The sequence below is a fragment of the Indicator indicator genome, chromosome Z (genome assembly GCF_027791375.1).
Source record: "Indicator indicator isolate 239-I01 chromosome Z, UM_Iind_1.1, whole genome shotgun sequence".
In the NCBI taxonomy this organism is placed as follows: Eukaryota; Metazoa; Chordata; class Aves; order Piciformes; family Indicatoridae; genus Indicator; species Indicator indicator.
In genome coordinates this window covers 23,781,109-23,802,089 of record NC_072053.1, presented here as the reverse complement: position 1 = coordinate 23,802,089, position 20,981 = coordinate 23,781,109, and the positions used below count along the sequence as shown (strand labels likewise).

General features: G+C 37.9%; 1 protein-coding gene across 1 annotated transcript; it reads left to right on the top strand.

Moving 5' to 3' along the window:
• Window positions 1-272: 272 nt before the first annotated feature.
• Window positions 273-8,243, top strand: TMEM267 (transmembrane protein 267). Its single transcript, XM_054398154.1, has 2 exons — window positions 273-584; window positions 7,908-8,243. The coding sequence occupies exons 1-2, from the start codon at window positions 273-275 to the stop codon at window positions 8,241-8,243; spliced, it is 648 nt and encodes a 215-aa protein (XP_054254129.1).
• Window positions 8,244-20,981: the final 12,738 nt, after the last annotated feature.

The window sequence follows — 20,981 nt, the reverse complement described above, 5'->3', positions numbered from 1 at the left end:
TGTTTTAATTCAGAGCTGTAATGTTAAAATCAACAAAATTACTTAAACTGATATAAAAATTTCTCTAAGGATACTACATGCAAAAGTTGAATTTGGGGGGAAGGGAGATATGCTCATTTGTAGCTGTGATAACAAATGCTTTGTCCTAATGTATTTTTTTCTTCAATATTTTTTTTCTGTTCTCTGACATTTACAGAGCAACTGATGATACAAAGGACAATGCACAGTGTATATTGCGGTGACATTTTGTGTCCTATGACATGGTTTTTGCCATGGCATCTGAGACTGAAAAGGCCCATGCTCTTCTGCAGACTTTCAGCACAGCTTCAGTTATTTCTAGTCTAGGTTTGGGAATATTCTGCTTTGTAGTAGACAGACTTCTGCAGTTGTCCTTCATTCAGCAAAATGACTGGCTCCGAGCCCTCTCTGATAATGCAGTGCATGGTATTCTGGGAATGTGGTCCTGGGCAATAGTGATTGGACTCAGGAAGAAAAGTGACTTCGCTGAGATCACTCTGGCTGGATTCCTCGCCTCTGTCATTGATGTGGACCACTTCTTTTTTGCTGGCTCCCTGTCATTAAAGGTAAGTCAGTAGATCAGTGATTGTTTATTTTCTTTCTTCATCATTCTATGCTTTATTGCTCATCTACCATATACTAGACAAAAAAGGTCCCAGTGATACTTTAAATATATTTTTAATAGATAAATGGAAATTATATTTGTATGCAGTTGTTACGATTTTAAAAAAACTAAAAATATTTTACTATTAAATTCTGCTTCTTACAAGGCTTTTAAAAACAAGTTCTGAAAGCTCTTGTACATGATACCCCGTGTGTATCACATAGTTTGTATTCAAGTTAAACAGTTAGGTGCTGCCATGTGCACGTATTTATAAAGTGGGTTATTCCTTTTCTATTTGAAATAAGGGGTAGAAATATCTGGAAAGTCACTAATCCAGCTGCTGTTTGATTCCATTCAGTCTTACTGAGTAGTACATTTGGTTTTAGCCAGCCCTAAATAGTTCTCTCACAAACAATCCACTGTCACTTTTAAAAAGGCAATCTGAGTTTGCCTGTAAATATAGTTTGTTGTAAGAAAAAACATTTTAAAAAATTAAAAATCAAGAGTCAAAATGGTTAATAAAACTAAAAAAGTGAATTGGCTCCTGTTAAAAGATACATGTGATCAACATCCTTTTGCAGAATTGCTTGTTTTAACAGTTTCTCAATAGAATTAATACCATGAGATCTTTCTCCATGGTTCTCCAGTAGTCCAGATATGTACTGTTGCCACTTTCTCACTCACATACAATACATGCAGAATCATAGAACTATAGAATGGTTTGGATTGGAAGGGATCATTAAAGGTTATCTAGTCCAACCACCTTGGAGTAAGCAGGGACAGGGCCATCTTTACTGAGATCAGGCTGCTCATATATATCTCTCGTCTTCTTGACTGCTCCAAGTATATACACCCGGTTTTCAGTCTCTTCTGTATACTTTGCAAAATGTGTGTGCCTTCTGAAATCTCTGACTATGCTAGCCCTGGCTGCAGTTCTCTTTAGCACTACCTTCCAGATCTCATACTTCAGGCAGGTACTCCTCACCCCCAGCTAGATCCTGGTCCCCATAGCTAGAGCTCTGCCACCATGCTTGTTTGCTCGAGTTTGCTTTACTCAGCACCACAAGGCCGCACAGTTTGATTACATTAGTGTTGTTAACCTACAGAGACAGATATGCTAGTTACCCTCCTCCTCAAAAAATGTACACCCTCATTTACACATGGACCTGTGCAGAGAAAGGGAAGATACCAACCTTAATCTGTTCAACCAGAGTGTAACTTAGTAGTTTGACTATCTTACCTTATTTATCCTCCTCCAATTTGCTTATAATAGTGTTACACTCTTGATCTGAGAATGACAGAGAAAACAGCTCCTAGGAAGCAAAGGAACGGGAACTATTTTCCAATGGGAAAATCATTTTTATTTACGTATAATATCTCTCTTGTAAAGACATTTTCCTATTTGTGCATTTGGCCACTTTTCCTCTTAGATTTGTCTTTAATGAAGAGCATTTTCACAGAATCACAGACTGGTTGCTGTTGGAAGGGTCTTCTGGATGTCATCTAAAATCTGCTTGCTGAAGCAGATTCACTTGAACCCAGTTGCTCAAAACCATGACCAGGCAACTTTTCAGTATCTCCATGGACGTAGACTTCACAGCCTCTCTGACCAAACTGTTTCTGTGTGCAGTCACCATCACAGTGAAAAGTTTCCTTACATTCAGGAGGACCCTTCTGATTTTGAATCTGTGCCCACTGCATCTTGCCGTGTAAGTAGACACCAGTGGAAAGAGCCTGACTCTCTCCTCTTTACAATTTCCCTTCAGATTTTGGTACACCTTGATGATACCTCCTCTGAGCTTTCTTATCTCCAGACTGCACAGTCCTAGGTATTATTCTTTTCTTACATGCAAGATGCTCCAGTCCCTTCATAATCTTAGTGGCCTTTCTCTGAACTTGGTCTCTAGTAGCTCCATGTCTCTCTTATACTGGGGTGCCCAAAAGTGGACTCAGCACTCCAGAGGTTTGCCAGTGCTGAGAAGAAAGGGAAAGATCATCTCTGGCTTGCTGACCATGTTCCTAATGCAGCACGGGATAACACTGACCTCTTCTTTGCCACAAGGTCACATTGCTGTTTCATACTCGGCTTGTTGAATTACAGGCTGCATTTCCTCAAAACTGCTTTCCAGCCAGTCAGCCTTCAGCATGTATTGGAGCCTAGTGGTGTTCCTCCCTAGGCAGTCTCAATTCTTCCCTTTTCTGTACATTTTATAAAAGTATATAAGGAAAAACAAGAGTTAATTTGGTTGATTAATAGGTGCTACTACAATGGGGATTTGTATAGCATTTAAAACCATAATTATTTTCATGTATATTTTCTTATTTAAAATCAGTAAATGCAAGGCATGAATAGCTAGTTATTAGAAACTATAGTTAAAATTTTACTGCTGCTTGCGTTTATTGCCAGTATTTTTTCTCGGTTATGACCACTAGGTGACACTCATCACCGATAGCTGTTTAGAGAGTCGACTGTTGTGTGGTACAGCTGGGAGCTGACCCGTCTCTTCACTGTCTTCAGTGAGGCAAGGTGAAATACACTTACACTTGCCATGATAGAGAATGTTTGTGTAGCCTGTACCTGGTATCGCAGAATCTGTTAGGGGTTGGAAGGGACCTCTAGAGATCAGCAAAGAAGGGTCAGCTAGGGCAGCCCACACAGGAATGCATCCAGACAGGTCTTGAAAATCTCCAGAGAAGGAGATTCCACAACCTCTGTGCAGCTTATTCCAGTGCTCCATCACTCTCACCATCAAGAAGTGTTTCCTCATGTTGAGGTGGAACCTTCTGTGTTCTATCTTGTACCTGTTGCTCCTTGTCTCGTCACTGGACACCATCAAAAAGAGACTGGCACCTTCATCTTGACACCCATCCCTCAGATATTTATATCCCTAAGTAAATTATTAAAATTTAATAACTTAATTTGTTCCTATACTGTTTCAGTTCCCAAGCAGCTAACCATTGTTTTTCTGATACCTAGCCTTAAAGTATTGTTGTTGACCAGTCAGATCTTTTTTTTTCTTCTTCAAGTTCTGTTTGCAAATACATCTGATTGCTGTGCTCTCCCCAAAAATGTTTTTCATATCAGAAACACAAGGTGTTGCAGGTAGAAGGATAGCCCTTTAGCAGCCAAACTTATTTAGCTGAGGTGAGGAGAAGGCAAGCTACTGAAAGGCTTTTTCCATGTCGTTTGCCTACAAATTCCTCTCCCTTCCATACATTAGGTGGGCTAATGAAGGATACCTGTAAACCATATCATGTGTAGGTCTCTTGTCCCTTGTAGCAGTTAACAACATAACTCTTGCAGCATGCAAAACCATTATGCTTTACAAAGAGTCTCTTCTCCACTAAATAACTTGCCAAAAAGTCTGAAGGGCCTGGATTTATGTTTTCTAAATGTCTCACAATTTTTCTTGTCTCCTTTGGATTGCCTTTAGTTGTGTCTCAAACTGTGTATAGTGTTGTGAGTATGACTTCATTTTAGCCGAATAACATAGATTAGTTCCTTTTAGCATCACATACATACAACACTTCTTTTTGAAAAGAATAAAACCACTTCTGTTACAGGTTTAACGTGTTCCTGTAGTGCCATCAGGGTCTTTGTGATAATGATGCAATCCCCATAAACTTCTCTTCTGTGTTATTACCTGGCTAGTTAGACCTAATTTTAATACCTGATTTTTCTTTCCTCATCTTAATATGGTGTCTTTCAGTTTTATGTCATAACTTCAGGCTGTTGCCTATGTAATTTATTACTTTGTGGCAATTTTTTTACTATGTACGTGTTGGTTCTATTCTCATCCTCTTCAGATTGCAGGATTGAGAGTAACTGAATTAAGAGCCTACAATGTTTACTGCTTATGCAACATATTGCTAAGAAACTAATAAGAAATATAATTAACCAACCACACCACTATTACTAATTTATAATAATAATACTTTTCATATTACACAATTCATCACTCTTACATCTGATGACATGACATAGAAGTAACCCTTCTATGCAGCACAAGGCAGTATTGCCTTCTATCTCCGGTTCCTTCCATAACACTACTCATCTTCTCCTGCTGACACAGCTTGCTGCTTTGATTACTTGGCTGTTAAGCTGTTTTTCACTGCCTCATGAATATTCTTCTGGAGTATTCAGGTTAAATAGTCACCTGTACTGTTTATATGTTTACTCTGATAAATACTTGTGTACCAAGTAGCATGTCGTCTGCCCTTTTGCCCAGTTTATTTTTGGAACAAGTGAAAAATCTACAAAGACTTTGCTGTTTATAATTCTTAGTTCTTTGTATCCAGCATAGTTTTTACTATGTATTACCTGCACGCAAGTGTAGAAGAATCTAAGAATCACTGTTTGAAGAATCTGTCTCATTGAGGAGTTCTACAGATTCTACAGAGTTCTACTGGTGAAAGTTACTGAAGGTTGCCGCCATACTCAGCATTGCTGATAAAAACAGCATGATGGTCAGCTAGCTCCCAATCTAACTCAGGATTGCAGCCCAAACACTCATATTGCAGAACAAAAGCACAGAAATTGCTAGCTTGCAGCTTAAGACTTATCAGCTTCTGAAAGTGTAGAGAATGCTCTTGGTGGCAAACAAGATTGTACCAGCAAACATACATAACACAGCAGGAGTTATGTCTGTACAGGAGTATTTCTGGAATTGAAGGATAAGCTTTGTGCTCACGCAATTAATTTAACTTTGATCAGGCTAACAACTTTGGACTTCAGGCTTGTGAAGTATCATGGAGTATGAATGAGGGAGCCCATGTTGTTACAAAAATTCCATGGTGTTTGCATAAAAGCAAAGAGTTTGCTTGGGTTCTTCTGCATGTTATTGTCTCATGTCTCCAGCTGCTCATGGTAGTGTGTGAGAGGAGCTGGAGGAGGAACTTCAAGAAGATTATGCACCTAATTGAATATGTAGGCAAGTGGAAGGGTGATTTGTGTTGTGAATAAAATCTGTTTGCAACTGCAACCTGATCTCTGTCATTGTAAAAGTTCCCCCTAAATCTACTGAAACCATGATCATCGTTTTTTCCAGGAAGTTTAGGGCAGAAAGTCATACTTCTTTTTATTTTGTTTTTCATATCTAGTGATTTCTAAAGGCAAACAAATGTACTTATCAGGAGCAAGAGCATAACAGCTTCTATTGCCAAATATAACTATGTGTCTCTTGCGAACTTAAGAATGTAAATGTTGTTCTAATTACAGAAGATAAAAAAGAAAACAAGCTACCCTTCTCTCAGAACTTGGGCAACAGCATGTCAGAAGCCTAGTGACTGTATTGCAGTTACAAAACAGGGTTTTGTTTTGCTAAAATTGAGCACTCAGGTTTGCAGTACCAACAACCCTACCATCTAAAATTGTGTGGAAAAAAAATGATTAAGCATTGCTTCTCCAAAACTGCATGAAGATGGGTAGTGATACTCAGAAATTGTGTCTGTATTTAACATTCAAATTCTGACTGGTTGTTAGGTTGCTACCTAACCTTCACAGGGCAGAAGCAAAGGGCTCATTTAGACTTTGACACTGTTTTTTTTCTTTTTTTTTTTAAGTGCAGAAATAGTGACCAGTTGGTAGGATATTTGCCAAAACGTATCATCATTCAGGGTGGGTGTTTTTTTTTTTTCCAGAATTAGGCCTGCATGGATTTTCTCAGCTCTTGCTGATAGTGACAAAAAATGACTGGTGTTGTAGGATCAAAAATAAACATTTTCACCATCACAGGATTTTTCTATTTAATTTGTGAAAAATCTGCTTCTGTGAAAGAGAAGTAAGTTGTAGAAAATATATTATTTGCACCAACTTTCAGGAGCTGGTTCCATGCCGTTACATTTAAAAGTTGTTGAAACATTTTTAATCCTATCACCTGATGTAGAAAATTATGAACAAGGCTGTGGTGGGAAGCTAGTAGAGCAAAGCTTTCTGTAAGCCTTTTGATGTTGACCTTGGTTAAAGTATAGGCATAGGCTGTTGTGTTCCAGGGTAGTCCATAAGTTTCCATGTCTCCATTTCTTGGCTAAGGCTACATCAGAGTTTCCTTACAGAGAAAATGTGATTCCAGACCTTGGTTCTAAATTACCTAAATTTTTGAAATTATCCATTAAAACGTGATTAAGCTATTCCAGAGTCCCACTGTCAGGTACCACAGCTGTTGAATCCTGAAACAATACAGCTGGATCATTAACATGTTACTGGCTGGTGTCTTGTAGTGAAGCTTTGTTTGCTTTCTGCAGCAGAGGCAGTGAGGAGTGAGTTTAACATAATAATCAGATGCAGTGTCATTTGCAAAGAGTCTCTGATGCCTATTACAGTCTTTCTATATGTTCATCAGTATCTGAATGGAGCCAATTAATACTAGGTCAACACCTGTACAGATCTTCTAGTGATGTGCTATCGTATCTCCTGACCTTACAGAAACAAGAATCTATTGATTTGTTGCTTAGAAATCCAAAAGACTTAGTTTTTGTATTCTTTGAATTTGTGGAGATAGTTATGGCTGTTGCTAGTAGTACATCTGGAATATTTTCTCAACTACATTTATTAAAATTATTAATATCATGTCTTAAAATGGCTAAGTTTAATCTCACTAACTAGACATTTACCTTAATTAAAATGGACCATGAGGCTTTCTACTCCATTACCATTAAACAAGTGGTTATAAAAACCCCAGTCACAAATGAATCGTATATTGCCGTCTGAACTTGTCCTTTTCCTGGTGGCAAAGAATACTGTCAAGGCAATCAAAATGCAAATAACTGAGAGCATACTTTTGTTGTGCTGGAAATTGCTCTTCTGTTCTAGAGAGTGTCCGACTAAAAAAGTTCATGGGTGCCAACTGTAGCACAATACAGGATCTGTTTTTGAAAATAAATGCCATTAAATCATATTTAATATTTCAAGTAAAGCATTTTTAATACTTCAGATGTATTGTATGGTTGGATTCTGTTTTAACAGTGTTAAAATTGAATACATACATTCAGTGCAGCAGACTACAAGTTCCTGTAATACCATGAGTGTCTGACAAATAGCAGGACCTCATCCCTCTCCTTCTGTTCAGCCATCATTAATGCTTACTAGGATGCATGATAGAGAGAGCGGGACCTGTCTGGGATCCAGATACTCATTTTGTTGAATTTTATCACCTGCAGTGGAAAGGAACAGTATGTTTTTCCTTTGCACTTCCTGTTAGCCATTTGATAATACACCTGTAAATATCCATTAAACATTTCTTGTCATTATTGTAGCCATTGCCAATTATATTTTTCTTTCCTGCAGGCTGCTCTGACTCTTCCACAGAGGCCACTGCTTCATTGCTCTACTGTGATTCCTGTTGTGGCTTTGACATTAAAGTTTATTATGCACCTTTTCAGGCTTAAGGATTCATGGTGCTTTCTTCCCTGGATGTTGTTCATATCCTGGACTTCTCATCATGTCCATGATGGGATTCGTCATGGCCTCTGGATCTGCCCATTTGGGAAAACTCCTCCTTTGCCATATTGGCTGTATGTGGCAATTACAGCATCTTTACCTCATCTATGTTCATTCATTATGTATTTAACAGGCACTAGAGAATTAATGTCTATAAAGCATGGAATCCGCATTGATGTATAAGAATGATGTCTCTGAAAGGTTCTTTGTATTTGCCCTTGACAGCATTTCTACTGGGGTAGTTTCTGTATCTTTCCTGTGACAGCTGAGTCAGGGATCTGTTTAAGCCTATGGAGCCAGTTACAGGTCCCGTGTCAATTCCTTGTGGTCATAGAAAGCTATTTAATTAATGTTAATAATTTTATATCTGTACATTCCCTTGTAAAATATGTGATCTTTCAGTATAGTTCATGCATAGCTAGCTGATTTATAAGTGCTTAGTCACTCTCTGTAGTAATTGCACTACATTTTACTGTCATGGAACCATTCATCTGATCACAATTCACTTTGAATTTTGCAAATATAATACATTTAATCTAGATAACATTTGTATAGCACTTAAAAAAATAAAGTGCTATATAAATGCTAAGTATGAGTATGAATTTACTGGTATAGGCCACTTACAAAAACATCAGTTAGCCTTTTTATTTTTTTCCTACTGGACTCTCATATTTAACTTTTTCAAAAGAAACACTATTTCACAATGTGCCACTGTATATCTGCACTTCTTTGAACACTGCTGTCATAGTGTTTTTACTAAATTTTATTCCTCTGTAGTTGCTTAGTACTCAGTCTGCAGATAATTAGTAGCTATTGTTTGTGGTTAGAAAGGAGAAGACTGGTTACATTATTATGTGTACTGGCCAAATTGTTTAATTTTTGAAATACACCAATTATGAATTTGGAGATAAGGATTTTTGGTAAATGTTTGAGGATTGCATATAGTCACATTTATTACAGTAAGGCATAAGCTTTAGGGAAGATTTAGGAAATCAAAATTGCTCAAAGTGTGCGTTTGCTTAAAGACTTTACTACTGTACTCATAAATAGCATGTTCCATGAAGTGCAATATCATCTTTATTATTGTAAAATGAAATGCATTCTTGTTATTATATGGAAATAGAAATTTCCTGATAAGTAAGTCCCTTAAGGAAAATTGTTAGTATCTTGCAGATATCATAACATGGTAGTTTGCACTGTGGACTATTCAAAGTACAAGTTTTCATTTACAGAAATTTCTCAGAAAAAATGACAAGGTAAAAATGAGGCTGCTGCCTAGTTCATGGTGTATGAGCTGAGAAATGTCTGTTAGCAGTTGTTTTGTTGTAGGGTTTTTTTTTCTTTGAACTCCATTGCTCATTAAAGAGATGAAGCCTTAATTATTCCAACGTGTGATGAATAGCTGTCAAAGGGGATTATTTTTATGAAAAAGCATGTATAGGATAGTATGTGCTGAACTTAAGTTATCAAAGTTGATGTGTTCATACTGTAAGTATATAGTATAAATATTAGTATATAGTACAAAAAAATGCAGAATTAGCTTGGATGGCTGGGTTAATGGGTACCAGAGACTTTCTGTTGCTGTAGGGTGCTAAAGGCTCTCCTGAGCACACTAATTGCAGAAAGTGTTTCGTCCTTTTAAAATGTGCCTTCCCACAAACAGAATGGTCTCTGCCCTATTTGTTCCTCATGTTAGAAACACGTGCTTTTGGGTTGGAACTAGATCACCTGTAAGAGTCTATGATTCTATGAAACTGGCCTGACAGTACTGTGGAACCATTTAGTCTTTATTACAAAATGAATAAAAGGGTGGTTTGTTTGGTTTTTTTTCTTAGAAAGAAGATTGGGAAAGCAGAACATTCCATAAAAGATTATCCACATACTATGTAATTTTTAGTATGTAGAATTTTCTTCTAGGAACAACATCAGAAATACCATGTTTTGGAGCCCTTGGAGCGGGAACTGTCTTGTTTTCCAGATGCCTGATGTTTTAGTAGAGGAAAAGCGTCGCTCATTCGTTTACTGTGTAACTTGTAGTTTAAATTACAGGCTATGAATGCCAATAATGAAATATATTTTGCAAGCAGTGAACATTTAAATCTGAGTAAAAAATTTGTATAACTTTGTGGTTTATCCAGATTTGTGGCAAAGGGAAGTGTATATAGGAACAAAATGGGGATTTAAACTTTCTCATTGTTAGCTTTTACCTGTAGTGATTTTGGCAATTCTGTGTCCACTAACAGTCCTCAAGATTGATACTTTACTGTTCTAGCAGTGTTTAAGGATCAGTTAATGGGCACAGTCTCAGTTTAACAGTTTAAACACAGATTTTTATTCTCTGTATGCCTAGATATGTTTAGGGCTTTTTTAACAATAATTTTCATCTGTATTTCAAAATGTTATTTTTCTGGTCATGTTCTTTTACCGCTGCTACTGCAGCAGAAGTTGAACACCACCTAGAAACGTATTGAGGAAAGTAGCAAGCACTTGTGACATGTGACTTCTTTCCCTGCAATGACATGGCAATCTCATTCCTCATCCTAATGTTTGGGCTTTAGCTCATTTCATTTGCAGCTTTTCAAGGTAAACTGAGATGTTGCAGGTAGTGCTATAATTTCTGGGTAGCCAGAATAGAGAACAATGGTGAAGTTAAATGTTTATTTCAGCCCACATCACCTAGGAGGTGTACCTGCCTGTTAAGCACGAATTGCCTAGCAATCCCTTACTAGTGTGTACTGTAGTTTCAAATTCATTGATATTTCCAACTATGCATTGATACCTACCATGTGTGGTAAAACCATGGCAAAAATAAAGATATTAAAAAGGTACTGTATTTGTCCTTTACTACATCATGCATCATCATAAGGAGTAAACATGAAATACAAAAAGCATGTGAATTACACAAAAACCCAACAACCTCAAGCTAATAATTTTGTGTACAGTGTATGATGTAACTAAAATCTTAGTTATTTCAGTGCTTCATTTACTATGCTAGTCTAAACTTTTTCTATGTATTTTGAAATTATACTTAGAAAGTTCAAGGAAGCGTAGGGTTTTCCTGACTTACTTTTTTGTTAGAATTGTGCTGTCTTTCTTGAGGTTTTAATGGATTGCTGTCATTAAAAATAGGTATGAGTAACTGCCAAATTAAAAGAAAAATGTTAGAATGTTTCCTCTCCCAGGCCTCTAGAAATAAGGTAAAATTTCTCCTAATTCCTTCATGGCCTTTACATTTCCTGTCAGTTTATGTTCCAGTTTAAAAATGTATTTTCACATGGGTACTGGTAAGCACTTTCTTCTACAGTGAAGTGTATTGTATGATATGCTTTTGATTGATTATTGATGACTACGTTAATTGTAATTGATGCCATGCTACAAGGAAGATGCTGATGAGTGTGAATTAAACTTGAAATAATCTTAACAGCCAGGCCATTGGTATTAGTTTGTTATGAGAAGAACATTGCTAATACAAGTAAAGTTCCAGAAAGAGAGAAGGCGGGGAAGAAGGAGTTAAAATTCAGTCTAAAAGAGATGTCACTATATAGCTAATTTTGAACTCAAATTTATTTATTCCATCATCTACTATCAGTACCATGAAGCTAAACAATGAAATTCATAAAGTATTTGAGCCCATCTAAATTTTGTCAGTTATGCAGATTTACTCAGGGGCAGAAGCAGCTTTGTATTCTAAGCATTATACAGCATGGGCTTTGATCTGACAGTGACTTTGAGTCTGCAAGCCAGGTTTTGTTTCTTGCTGCAGGCAGACCTTGCATTGAAACAGAGAAAGAGCTGGCAGGTTAAAAGTACCCTTTGCATTTATTACAAAGAATCTAGCAGTAACACTTTTCCCCAAAATAATAAACTGGTGCCTTCAGTTCTTAAAATTCCTCAAATTCACATCCTCTACATTAAATTATAAATTTGAATGCTCTATTGTAGAACATTTAGTATAAACACGGTACTAAAGGTAAATAGTGCTTATGTCACTGATCTTTCCTTCTCTGGTCATATAATTATTTTTCATTTGCTTAACCTAATTTTGTACAGAATTTTCCTGGGGTAAGGAGAAGTGTTTGTCTCAATGACTAAGAAACCCAGGTGTGCTATTGCTTGAATGAAAATGTTTTAATGCAATGTTAGTGAAATCTCAGAATACTGAAAACTGGGAAAGTAGTGACACTCCTTTCAGTGGAAATGTCAAGTAGATTTCTAGGCAGTTTGTAAAAACAGATTTGGTTAATCACAACTAATTGACCAAACACATTTGTATTAGTAAACGTGGACGAGCAATCTGTGTGAAACCTGATTTGTATGCTGAAACTGTTGCAGTTGTAATTGACCAGTTCAGACTGTATACTGTTGCCATATCCACCACAAAAACAATTCCTTTTCCAAGGAATGTGATTAAGGTCCCTGGAGCCTTCCTCATGTTGCCAAGGGAATTTAGTCTTACTTTGATTTTAGTCATTGTTTTTTCCTTTAGCAGTTGCCTCCTTCTCTGGAGAAGAGGAGGCTCGGGGTGACCTTGTTGCTGTCTACAACTGCCTGAAGGGAGGTTGTAGCCAGGAGGGGGTTGGTCTCTTCTCCCAGGCAACCAGCACCAGAACAAGAGGACACAGTCTCAAGCTGTGCCAGGGGAGATGTAAGCTCGAGGTGAGGAGAAAGTTCTTCATGGAGAGACTTGTTAACCATTGGAATGTGCTGCCCAGGGAGGTGGTGGAGTCACCATCTCTGGAGGTGTTCAGGAGGGGGTTGGACGTGGCACTTGGTGACATGGTTTAGTGGTCATGAGGTCTTGGGTGACAGGTTGGACTTTGATGATCCTTGAGGTCTTTTCCAACCTTATTGATTCTGTGATTCTGTGTAACATTAAGGGCTCCTTGACTGGTATTGGGATAGTTCTCTTGATCTGCTGTCCACTCCTTCTGGTAGTCAAAAAAAGCCAAATTCCTCTTACATATTACTGCCAGAAATTTAGAAGTAAATTATGTGATGTCTGATCTGAAAATATGAAGTGTTTATGAACTGGGTGAATTCTGCAAGACTCAAGTGAAAAGGCTTTATCAACACATCTTTGTCACAGCCCCACTCAGAGGAAGGGTTCACGCAAGGGTCTTTGGTGATATCTCAGGAGTGAATGAGGCAAACTGACACAAAAATGACTAGAAAGATTGGCAATTCGTTGATTGCAAAGTGTGTGCAGATCACTTTGATCATACAGTGGCTCTTAAGACAAACAAGGCAATTGCCTAGTATGAACCAGAGAGAGAGAATATGAGAGAGTGAGGGAGAGAAGAGTGAGTTCAGAGGTGAGAGGAGAAGAGAATCACCACTCTGGATTCCAGCGGTGTCCAGCATGCTTGATGTCTTCTTGGTGGTGGCTGTGCACCAATAGTTTGTGGTGCTGCCTTTTATTCCTAAATTCCCCTTCATTCCATGCCCAGGGGTCATTGGTAGAGGTGTTCCCATAGCAGTTTTGATCATGCACTGTGATGGTGCAGGCACGTCAAGACCCCAGTTTAGCTGAGTCATTCTTGGGATGCCTGCACATGGCATCATGGTGGTTGCAAAACAGTGAGTGATCCCAATATTCTGGATGACTGCTGCTTCACCTTTGTTTGTTCAGGCTCAGTTGTGAAGCAAAAGCCTTGAACTGGCACAGGTGCAGGCACCCAGGCAGTGCCTGAACTGTTCCAGGAGCACAATGTCACAGGTGCTTGAAGAAGGGGGAGTACAGAAGCAGTCTGTTTAAGACAAACTTCTGTGGTAGCAGAGAAACAGTTTGTTCAAAACAAACCTTTGTGACCATGTGGCCTCTACAATTTTCAACCAAAACATCCATGTCTTTTTGTTCAGTTAGCTGTCTATAATGTATGAAATATATAGACATGAGCACTTAATTATTTCCTGGTCTTACTGTGGAAGCATGGCTGAGGCTTGGGGAGTTTTGAAACAGAATACTCTAGCTAGGAAAATATTTTAGCACAAGTAATTTCTGTTCCATTCTGTTTTGGCATCTTGCATTGTGCCTCTTGCATTAAGATGTCTATATATGTGATAAAGTGGTATTTCTGGTAATTTTATACGGATGGCTACAGAGACACCAGCAGTGTTTTGTGCACATCTATCTCATAATGAGCCATCACAGACTCCCTTTGTATTCGGTGTGTAGCCAGTCATGTGCTTAACACTCAGTTTATCTCTTCTTGAAATAGATGCCTGCTTCCAGTGTGCTGAGTTGCATTCCAGTCACCACAGATTGTACCAACTAGGTGGTGACAAAGAGAAACAACTGGAGGCAACTAGACACTTAGTATCACCTCTAGACTGACATATTTCAGTAGAAGGAGATTGGCTTTTAAAAATTAATTGTAAATTTTAAAATGCAGAGCAAACATTTTTTTTGTGCAATTAGATTATTTTCCCCGCCAAATCAAAATCTGTCCAAAGCCAGGAGTTTCTCTTTAAAAGATTTCAGAGTTGTAGTTAGTGTTGTTTATCATGGCCAAAATTTGCAGTGCTAAGTCTTTGCTTCAGTTTACGTTTCTTTGAAAAAAAATAATTTACCTCCAGTGTATGAGGACTTGGACTAGAACATGAAATTTTTTAAAAGATTGCACCTCTTATCCCTTGAAAGCTGACTTAGAAGAGGCTCTACTCATGTATCCTACAGGATACCTTTGGTAGGTTCTCTGTACCTGCTTGTAGACTGTTTTGTAGTCTCTTTTAATCGCAGTAGATAAAAGCTGATTATCTGTTGTTGTCAGGATAAATATTTATTGCAGCTAGAAACTTCCAATTCTACTCTCCCATGCTACCAAGCATGTGTGGAGTGTATTTGCTGCTGCTATGTCCATAATCACTGCAAAGGAGGAAAACTGCAGTGTTAGTTAAGGAAAACTTGGCTCTACGCTTCAGCAGATTCTGTAGGTATCAAAACCTGCTTCTGTTAAAAAGAAAATCCTGAGTTTCCAAAGGAAAAAAAAAAAAACTTTTTTCCAAATCAGTTTCTGCCACAAAGTCTTGTAGACTGATCAAATTTCTTGAAGCTGTGTTTCAGATAAGAAAACCAGTTTGGCTATGACTTTATTTACAAGAAAATACATTCTTGCTGTCTGTTTCAAAAGGATGAGTGTTGGCACATTTCTTTGGTTCTCTGTTGCCTGGATTACCTATGCAAAAAAGGCAGTGTCTTCTTAGTCATCAAGAACGTGACCATTTTCCCCTCTGTATAGTGAACAGATACAAAAGTTTGAAAACATTGAGGATAGCTTTTTGTGCCTGTGACACGTTCACAAACATTCAGCTGTCATGGTTGTGAAAGGTACACAATGAAAGATGGAAAATGTGTTGGACTGTGTGTACACTGAGCAGTCCAAGCTGTTTATATAATAGGCTGAGGATGCATCTTGCATGAAAAAAAAGTAACTGATAACATAAAATAAGCTACTGAAGACTTGCTTTGCTGTACTTTTTTCTTCATCTGATTATTCTGTCTCCCTGGCTTGCAGAAGGACTGGCCTTCAGTGAGTTTGCTCTTATTGCTACATAGTGTACACATACTGTAAGCTTACATGAAAGATGAAGGGTTTTGAATGCACAGATGAAGGTGAGTTGCATGACTATAGCAAAATACTTTATTCCTGAGTTGCTGAGTATGCAATCCCAACATGATAGGAAGCATGTCTCAAAAGGTGTGGTGTTGAAGGTAAAGAATGAGAGAATGTATTACTTCTCTGGTGCTGAATATGAGTCCAGTTTCCCTGAGATAAAAGCTTTCGTTTTTAGATGAGATTCTATTTGGTTTGGCATCTACCCATGTAACAAACACTGATTTTTTTTTTTTTTCTGTATAATGAGAACAACTTCATTTAAAATTTTCCAAGTTGTTACTACACCTGCACTTGACAAAAAGATGCAACAGAATATTTTGTGTTGAAGATGTTGCTTGAAAACATACTGCTGTCATGTTTATGAAGGGTATTTGCTATTTATGCTTTCTTCCCAAAGTAACTCACATGTGCAGGCTTTAGGAATAATTGAATAGTTGACTTCATGGAGAAGGAAAGGACTTGCAGTAGAATATCTACAGGAGAAAATGTTTTACCAGCTTTCTGAAGGAAGTAACTGCTAGGCTTTCAGAATCAAAACAGCTGAATAGAAGTCTTCTGGCATGCATAAAGTACGTTTTAGTGGTATCAAATGTTGTATCACTTAGTAATTTGTTAAATTAACACTTCTTAACTGACTGCCTCTCATATGCCTATCTCAATGATTCATTTATCTCCAAAGTGCTTTCTGTGCATTACCCAATCTCACTAGGCTCCTAATACATTTCAGACCAAAAAAATATATTGTCCTATGTGAATAAATAGATAAGTGTGTTGAATGATAAATACTTCAAAGCTGAAGAGGTAGAGCTGACTGCAGAATGTTAGGGTGAAATGTGTTTTTTTAAGAAAAAGACTGCTCTAGAGAGCAGTTTCTTGTTTCTGTAATTACTAGCTCAGAGTTTTATAGTTAAGTGAGATATATATATGTATATCACTTCCTGCTATCTGATCTAAAGTGATGAAATAGTTTGGGTTTTAAAAATACAGAAAGAAAGCAGATTATTGCGAACAATTTTCCAATGCCAGGAAACACCCTTTGAGGGGACTACTTGTGAGACATTGTATAAAAATCTCAGCTAACAAACGAAAACATAACATCTGGACAATTTAATTTAATTTAATATCCTGGTATAAACAAGGGCTGCAAGAGATCATAGTTCAGGGCTAATAATGACTTCACAAGCTGTTGTTACAGTCAAGGAGGAGAGTCACATTTGTGCCCTGTGCTGCTGGTGCAAGGCTGCTGATCGTCATGCACTGATGTAATGTGCCACATGTGCCCCACACAGCCTTGTGTTAGCATAACCTCGTACAGTGGTTATGTTTGCACTTGTCCCTGCGTAAGACTTTTGTGACTGTAAACATGTTTTCAGCTAAAGTGTATGACCAGAACATTTGTGTATTGATTTATGCTGGTAGAAAACAGCATCAAAAAAATACGATTTAACGGGTTTCCATTGAACACGTTGGTTTGTTCATTTTTAATTTGGTTTAACAAGTTTCCATTGAACATTTGTCACTTTCTGTTATCCCCCTATACATACAATACTGTTTTTTTAATGATAGGGAGATCAGAATAGATGCTATTGAATGTTGTCCTGAAAGCCACCTTCAAGGTTTTCAGGACACAGGAGAAGCAGGTTAGAAACAAAGCATCATGCTGAACCACACCACTGATCTGGGTAGTCAGATATTGCCTCTGTAGGGCACAAACTTTCACTGATAATATGTTTGTGAGTAGAGTTTCTGCCCATCCTGCATTCTACTTTTTGCCTTTTGGAATTAAAATAACAGACTCACTTTCTAAATTAAAAAAGTCAGTTAAGGCCTAGAACACAAAAACATCATACAAAACTTAGGGGAACCTGATAGGTGGCACTCAGCTTTCTCACAGGAAGTCTCTTGCGAGGCAGAGTTAGGAAGAGGCTGTGTGGCCAATTGATGTAAATGTCACATTTTTTACTTGATTTGTGAGCTACATAGTCAAGAGTGTTTTTTTTTTTTCTTTTAGTAATGGGGAAGCATGCAGAGTTACTAGTCTTTGTTCCATTGAGGAATAAGAACCCCGATGTACTTACTCGTATATCTCAGCATCATGTTTTCTTTTAAGCCATCCAGCTATGGAAAACATCTGCTGTTTCAGCACCTGCAGATCCTCTCAGCACACCTGTTGTGACCCTCCTCTCAATTGTGATTGATTATTTTTAAATGGAGATTTGAGAAATGGAGGGTCTTCAGTTTATCTTTTTGCTCACTTCCTCAATGAATTTAGGTTCCTTTTCTAAACCTGAACAGTAGTATGTCAACTTTTAAATGTTGTATTAGAAGTATAGAGAGGGTTATAATTCAGGTATCTTAAATTATGGGCCATGGGAAGAATTGGAAGATGGGACCATGCTTTCTGTTTTACCAACAGTGGGGTATTCCTTGGCAGTCATAGAGGAAGTTCTTGAGGTAAATCCTAAGGCCCTGCTTGGTTGGTGACTTCGCAGAACAGTTCAACATCTGCAACATGATTCTAGCACAGCCTTCTCTCAAATGATTCTCTTTGCTTCTTCAGTATTTCTGAATACTTTGGCCTGCAGCATTTTCATGCCCATATTCCCCACAGTCTATTTCTTGCCTTCACAAAGAAATGGAGTAACAGAAGTTTATCAGTCTCAATTTTTCCTGTAGTTCTCACTTCAGAGACATTTTTCACTTCTCTTTTGAATGCCAGTCATCCCCTCACCTCTGTTAGCACTTGTACAACATCATTTTCCCTTCCTCTTGTGGTTTGGCCTCCAAAATGCTGCCCTATGGCGAACAATCACTTTTGCTGTGTGCTAGTGGTAAGGGTTTTCTCTGAATGTTTCCATTGGTGATGACAGCTACTGTCACAGTAAGAGTTAAAATTCAGTAAAGACACATCTGGTTAAAATGCCTGGCTCTTCAGTAGTGTATGTGTGTGTATGTGGAGTCAGTGTATACTTGTCTCTGAATAACTGAAGGTATTATATTACAATACATATTAATGGAGAAGTTAGAATCAGTAACATCTGCTCAAAAATTAAGGGCTCAGATTAAGAGAGCTATAGGTTTTAGCCCATCCAGAAGTCCTACACTCACAAATAAAAGGTAGAACTTCAAAAAGGACTGAAAACAAGGGTTTGCTTTGTGTCTCAGGATAGAAGAATGACTACCTTCTCATTTGCAACACTTTCTGCCTCCAGGTTTGCACTTTAATTTGATCTTTGAATGCAATCCAAGCCAATATGTCAATAAAACTCTTCACTTTTCTTTAGCTCTACTCATAACTAGTGCCACTGTCAACTATGTCAGCCCAATTCTTGGAAAAGAATTTCTGGCTGACTTGTTCTTCCTCTGTAAGCTGGATGGCTGCCTGCACATTCATGTGGAGCCGTAGCACAATATTTGCTATTGTTCCCTCACTTTATTTTTAATTTATTGGTTTCATAAAACAAAGTTACTTCCTCAATTTACATTTTGTCCTGTTCTAATAAGTCTAGCATTTTAAATTGTTGACATATTATATAGCCTCCATAAAGTCGAAAGCATGTTCCGGGTCTGACATAATCATGGTTTACTTGCTGCACTTTCCTACTGAAGTAAATAGATGCTTTATTTTGGACCTAGAAGTGACAGCACAAATCCTGAGGGAACATAAGATGAAAAGGTTCAGTATGCCATAGTTTGTTACCAGCAGAAGAGAAATGAGTATCTGCAGATACCTGTATTTGCTCTGCATTTACGCTGCATTTCTGTGAACACAGCATGTGTGTCTGTCTGAGCAATCACCTGGGAAATATTTTGGATTTTCCACTACAGGAACTAGTCTTAAAATATGTAGTGCTTTGGTTCTTTTCCCATGCCCATGGTGTGCTATAGCTCACCATACTCCATACTCATACTGTGGTGAGTCTTTTGTAATCTGTCTCAGGCCTTTAAAACTGTATCTGGAGATCCTGTGCATGGTATTCGTCAGAACAAACTAGTTAATTGTCTGAACACCATTTTGCAGTGTCAAGCAGACACTGGAATACAAAATTCTTACTGACTTGAAGCTGTTTCTTTACTCCAGTTATTCCAGTAACATCGAACTCACTGTATTTCTTTTGACCCACTTTGTTCTACTCTGTGCTGCTTTGAAGGACATTAATACTACAAATAGCCTTGTCTTTATCTAAGTTCATAGTAATAAAGATAATGTGAGCTGTCTTTGCTTTGGCCATGGTGGTTTAGCTTTATAGCAAGAATTTTTTACTGTAATCAAATGGCAACAACGAATTGGTTTGTTGATTTCAACATAAAATGCTTCCCAGAAATCACACTTTAAACAGCACACATCATTATCTACTACTCTTTCTCCTCATTTTCATTTGAAATGGGCATTTGCCTTGTTCTCTTATCCTGGTAGATAACAATGTTAAGGAGAAATCAAAAGCTATCAAGTAAAACAGAGCAAGGAAGTTTAATTGCACCATATCAATTTTTTATTAGATGGAGTTGCAAAACTGTTGTTGGGACAGTGCAAGTGGAGATTAAGGTCCCTGAGGTCAACAATTTTTTCTATCGTGTTCTGGAAATTTAAGAATGGTAAGAACACCTGTAATGAGCAAAGATGATCAAAAGATGAGCTTGGCTCAACACTCAGAAGTCACAGGGACTTCTGAGACTTCTTTTTCTAGCTGAGTCCCGGAAAAGGTCAAGGCAGACAGCCTGCACTACAATGGCAGTGGTGGGTTATGGCAAAATACGGCAACTACTTTCTAGCCATACAGCCATAGAGTTCAATGCAGTCAGAGACTGCACAGTAATCTTTTGAGGGTTTAGAAGATTTGAACCAGTGGCATATGTCAATTTTAGCAGGAAAGTTGAGGAGTTATTTTCCCCATCACCTTCATGAGTCAGAAAACCTACAATGCACTCAGACAAATGTCATAGAAATTACCAGCTTCTAAATACAACTCCTCTTTTCTCTTTTTCCCCACTGAAAGTTACACGGCTGTTCATTTTGAGTATCACTTTGATATCACAGGAAACTACTGAAATGAGCTATGGAAAGAAGAATTAGGAAAACAATGGAGGGACATACATCAGCCTCAGTTTATCTCCAGCTGTCTTTGACCAAAACCATTGCAGACCCTCTTTCATGAACATGACTGCTGCTTTACCAGGGGGTGAAAAGAGGTAATGAAGTAGGACGTGCTAAATAACATTGTCCATTGCTCAGAGTCTTCACAGTAGGTCAGATGCAAAGCTAGGTCTGCTTGAGGTTGTGCCTGTTCATACTGCAGCACCTGGC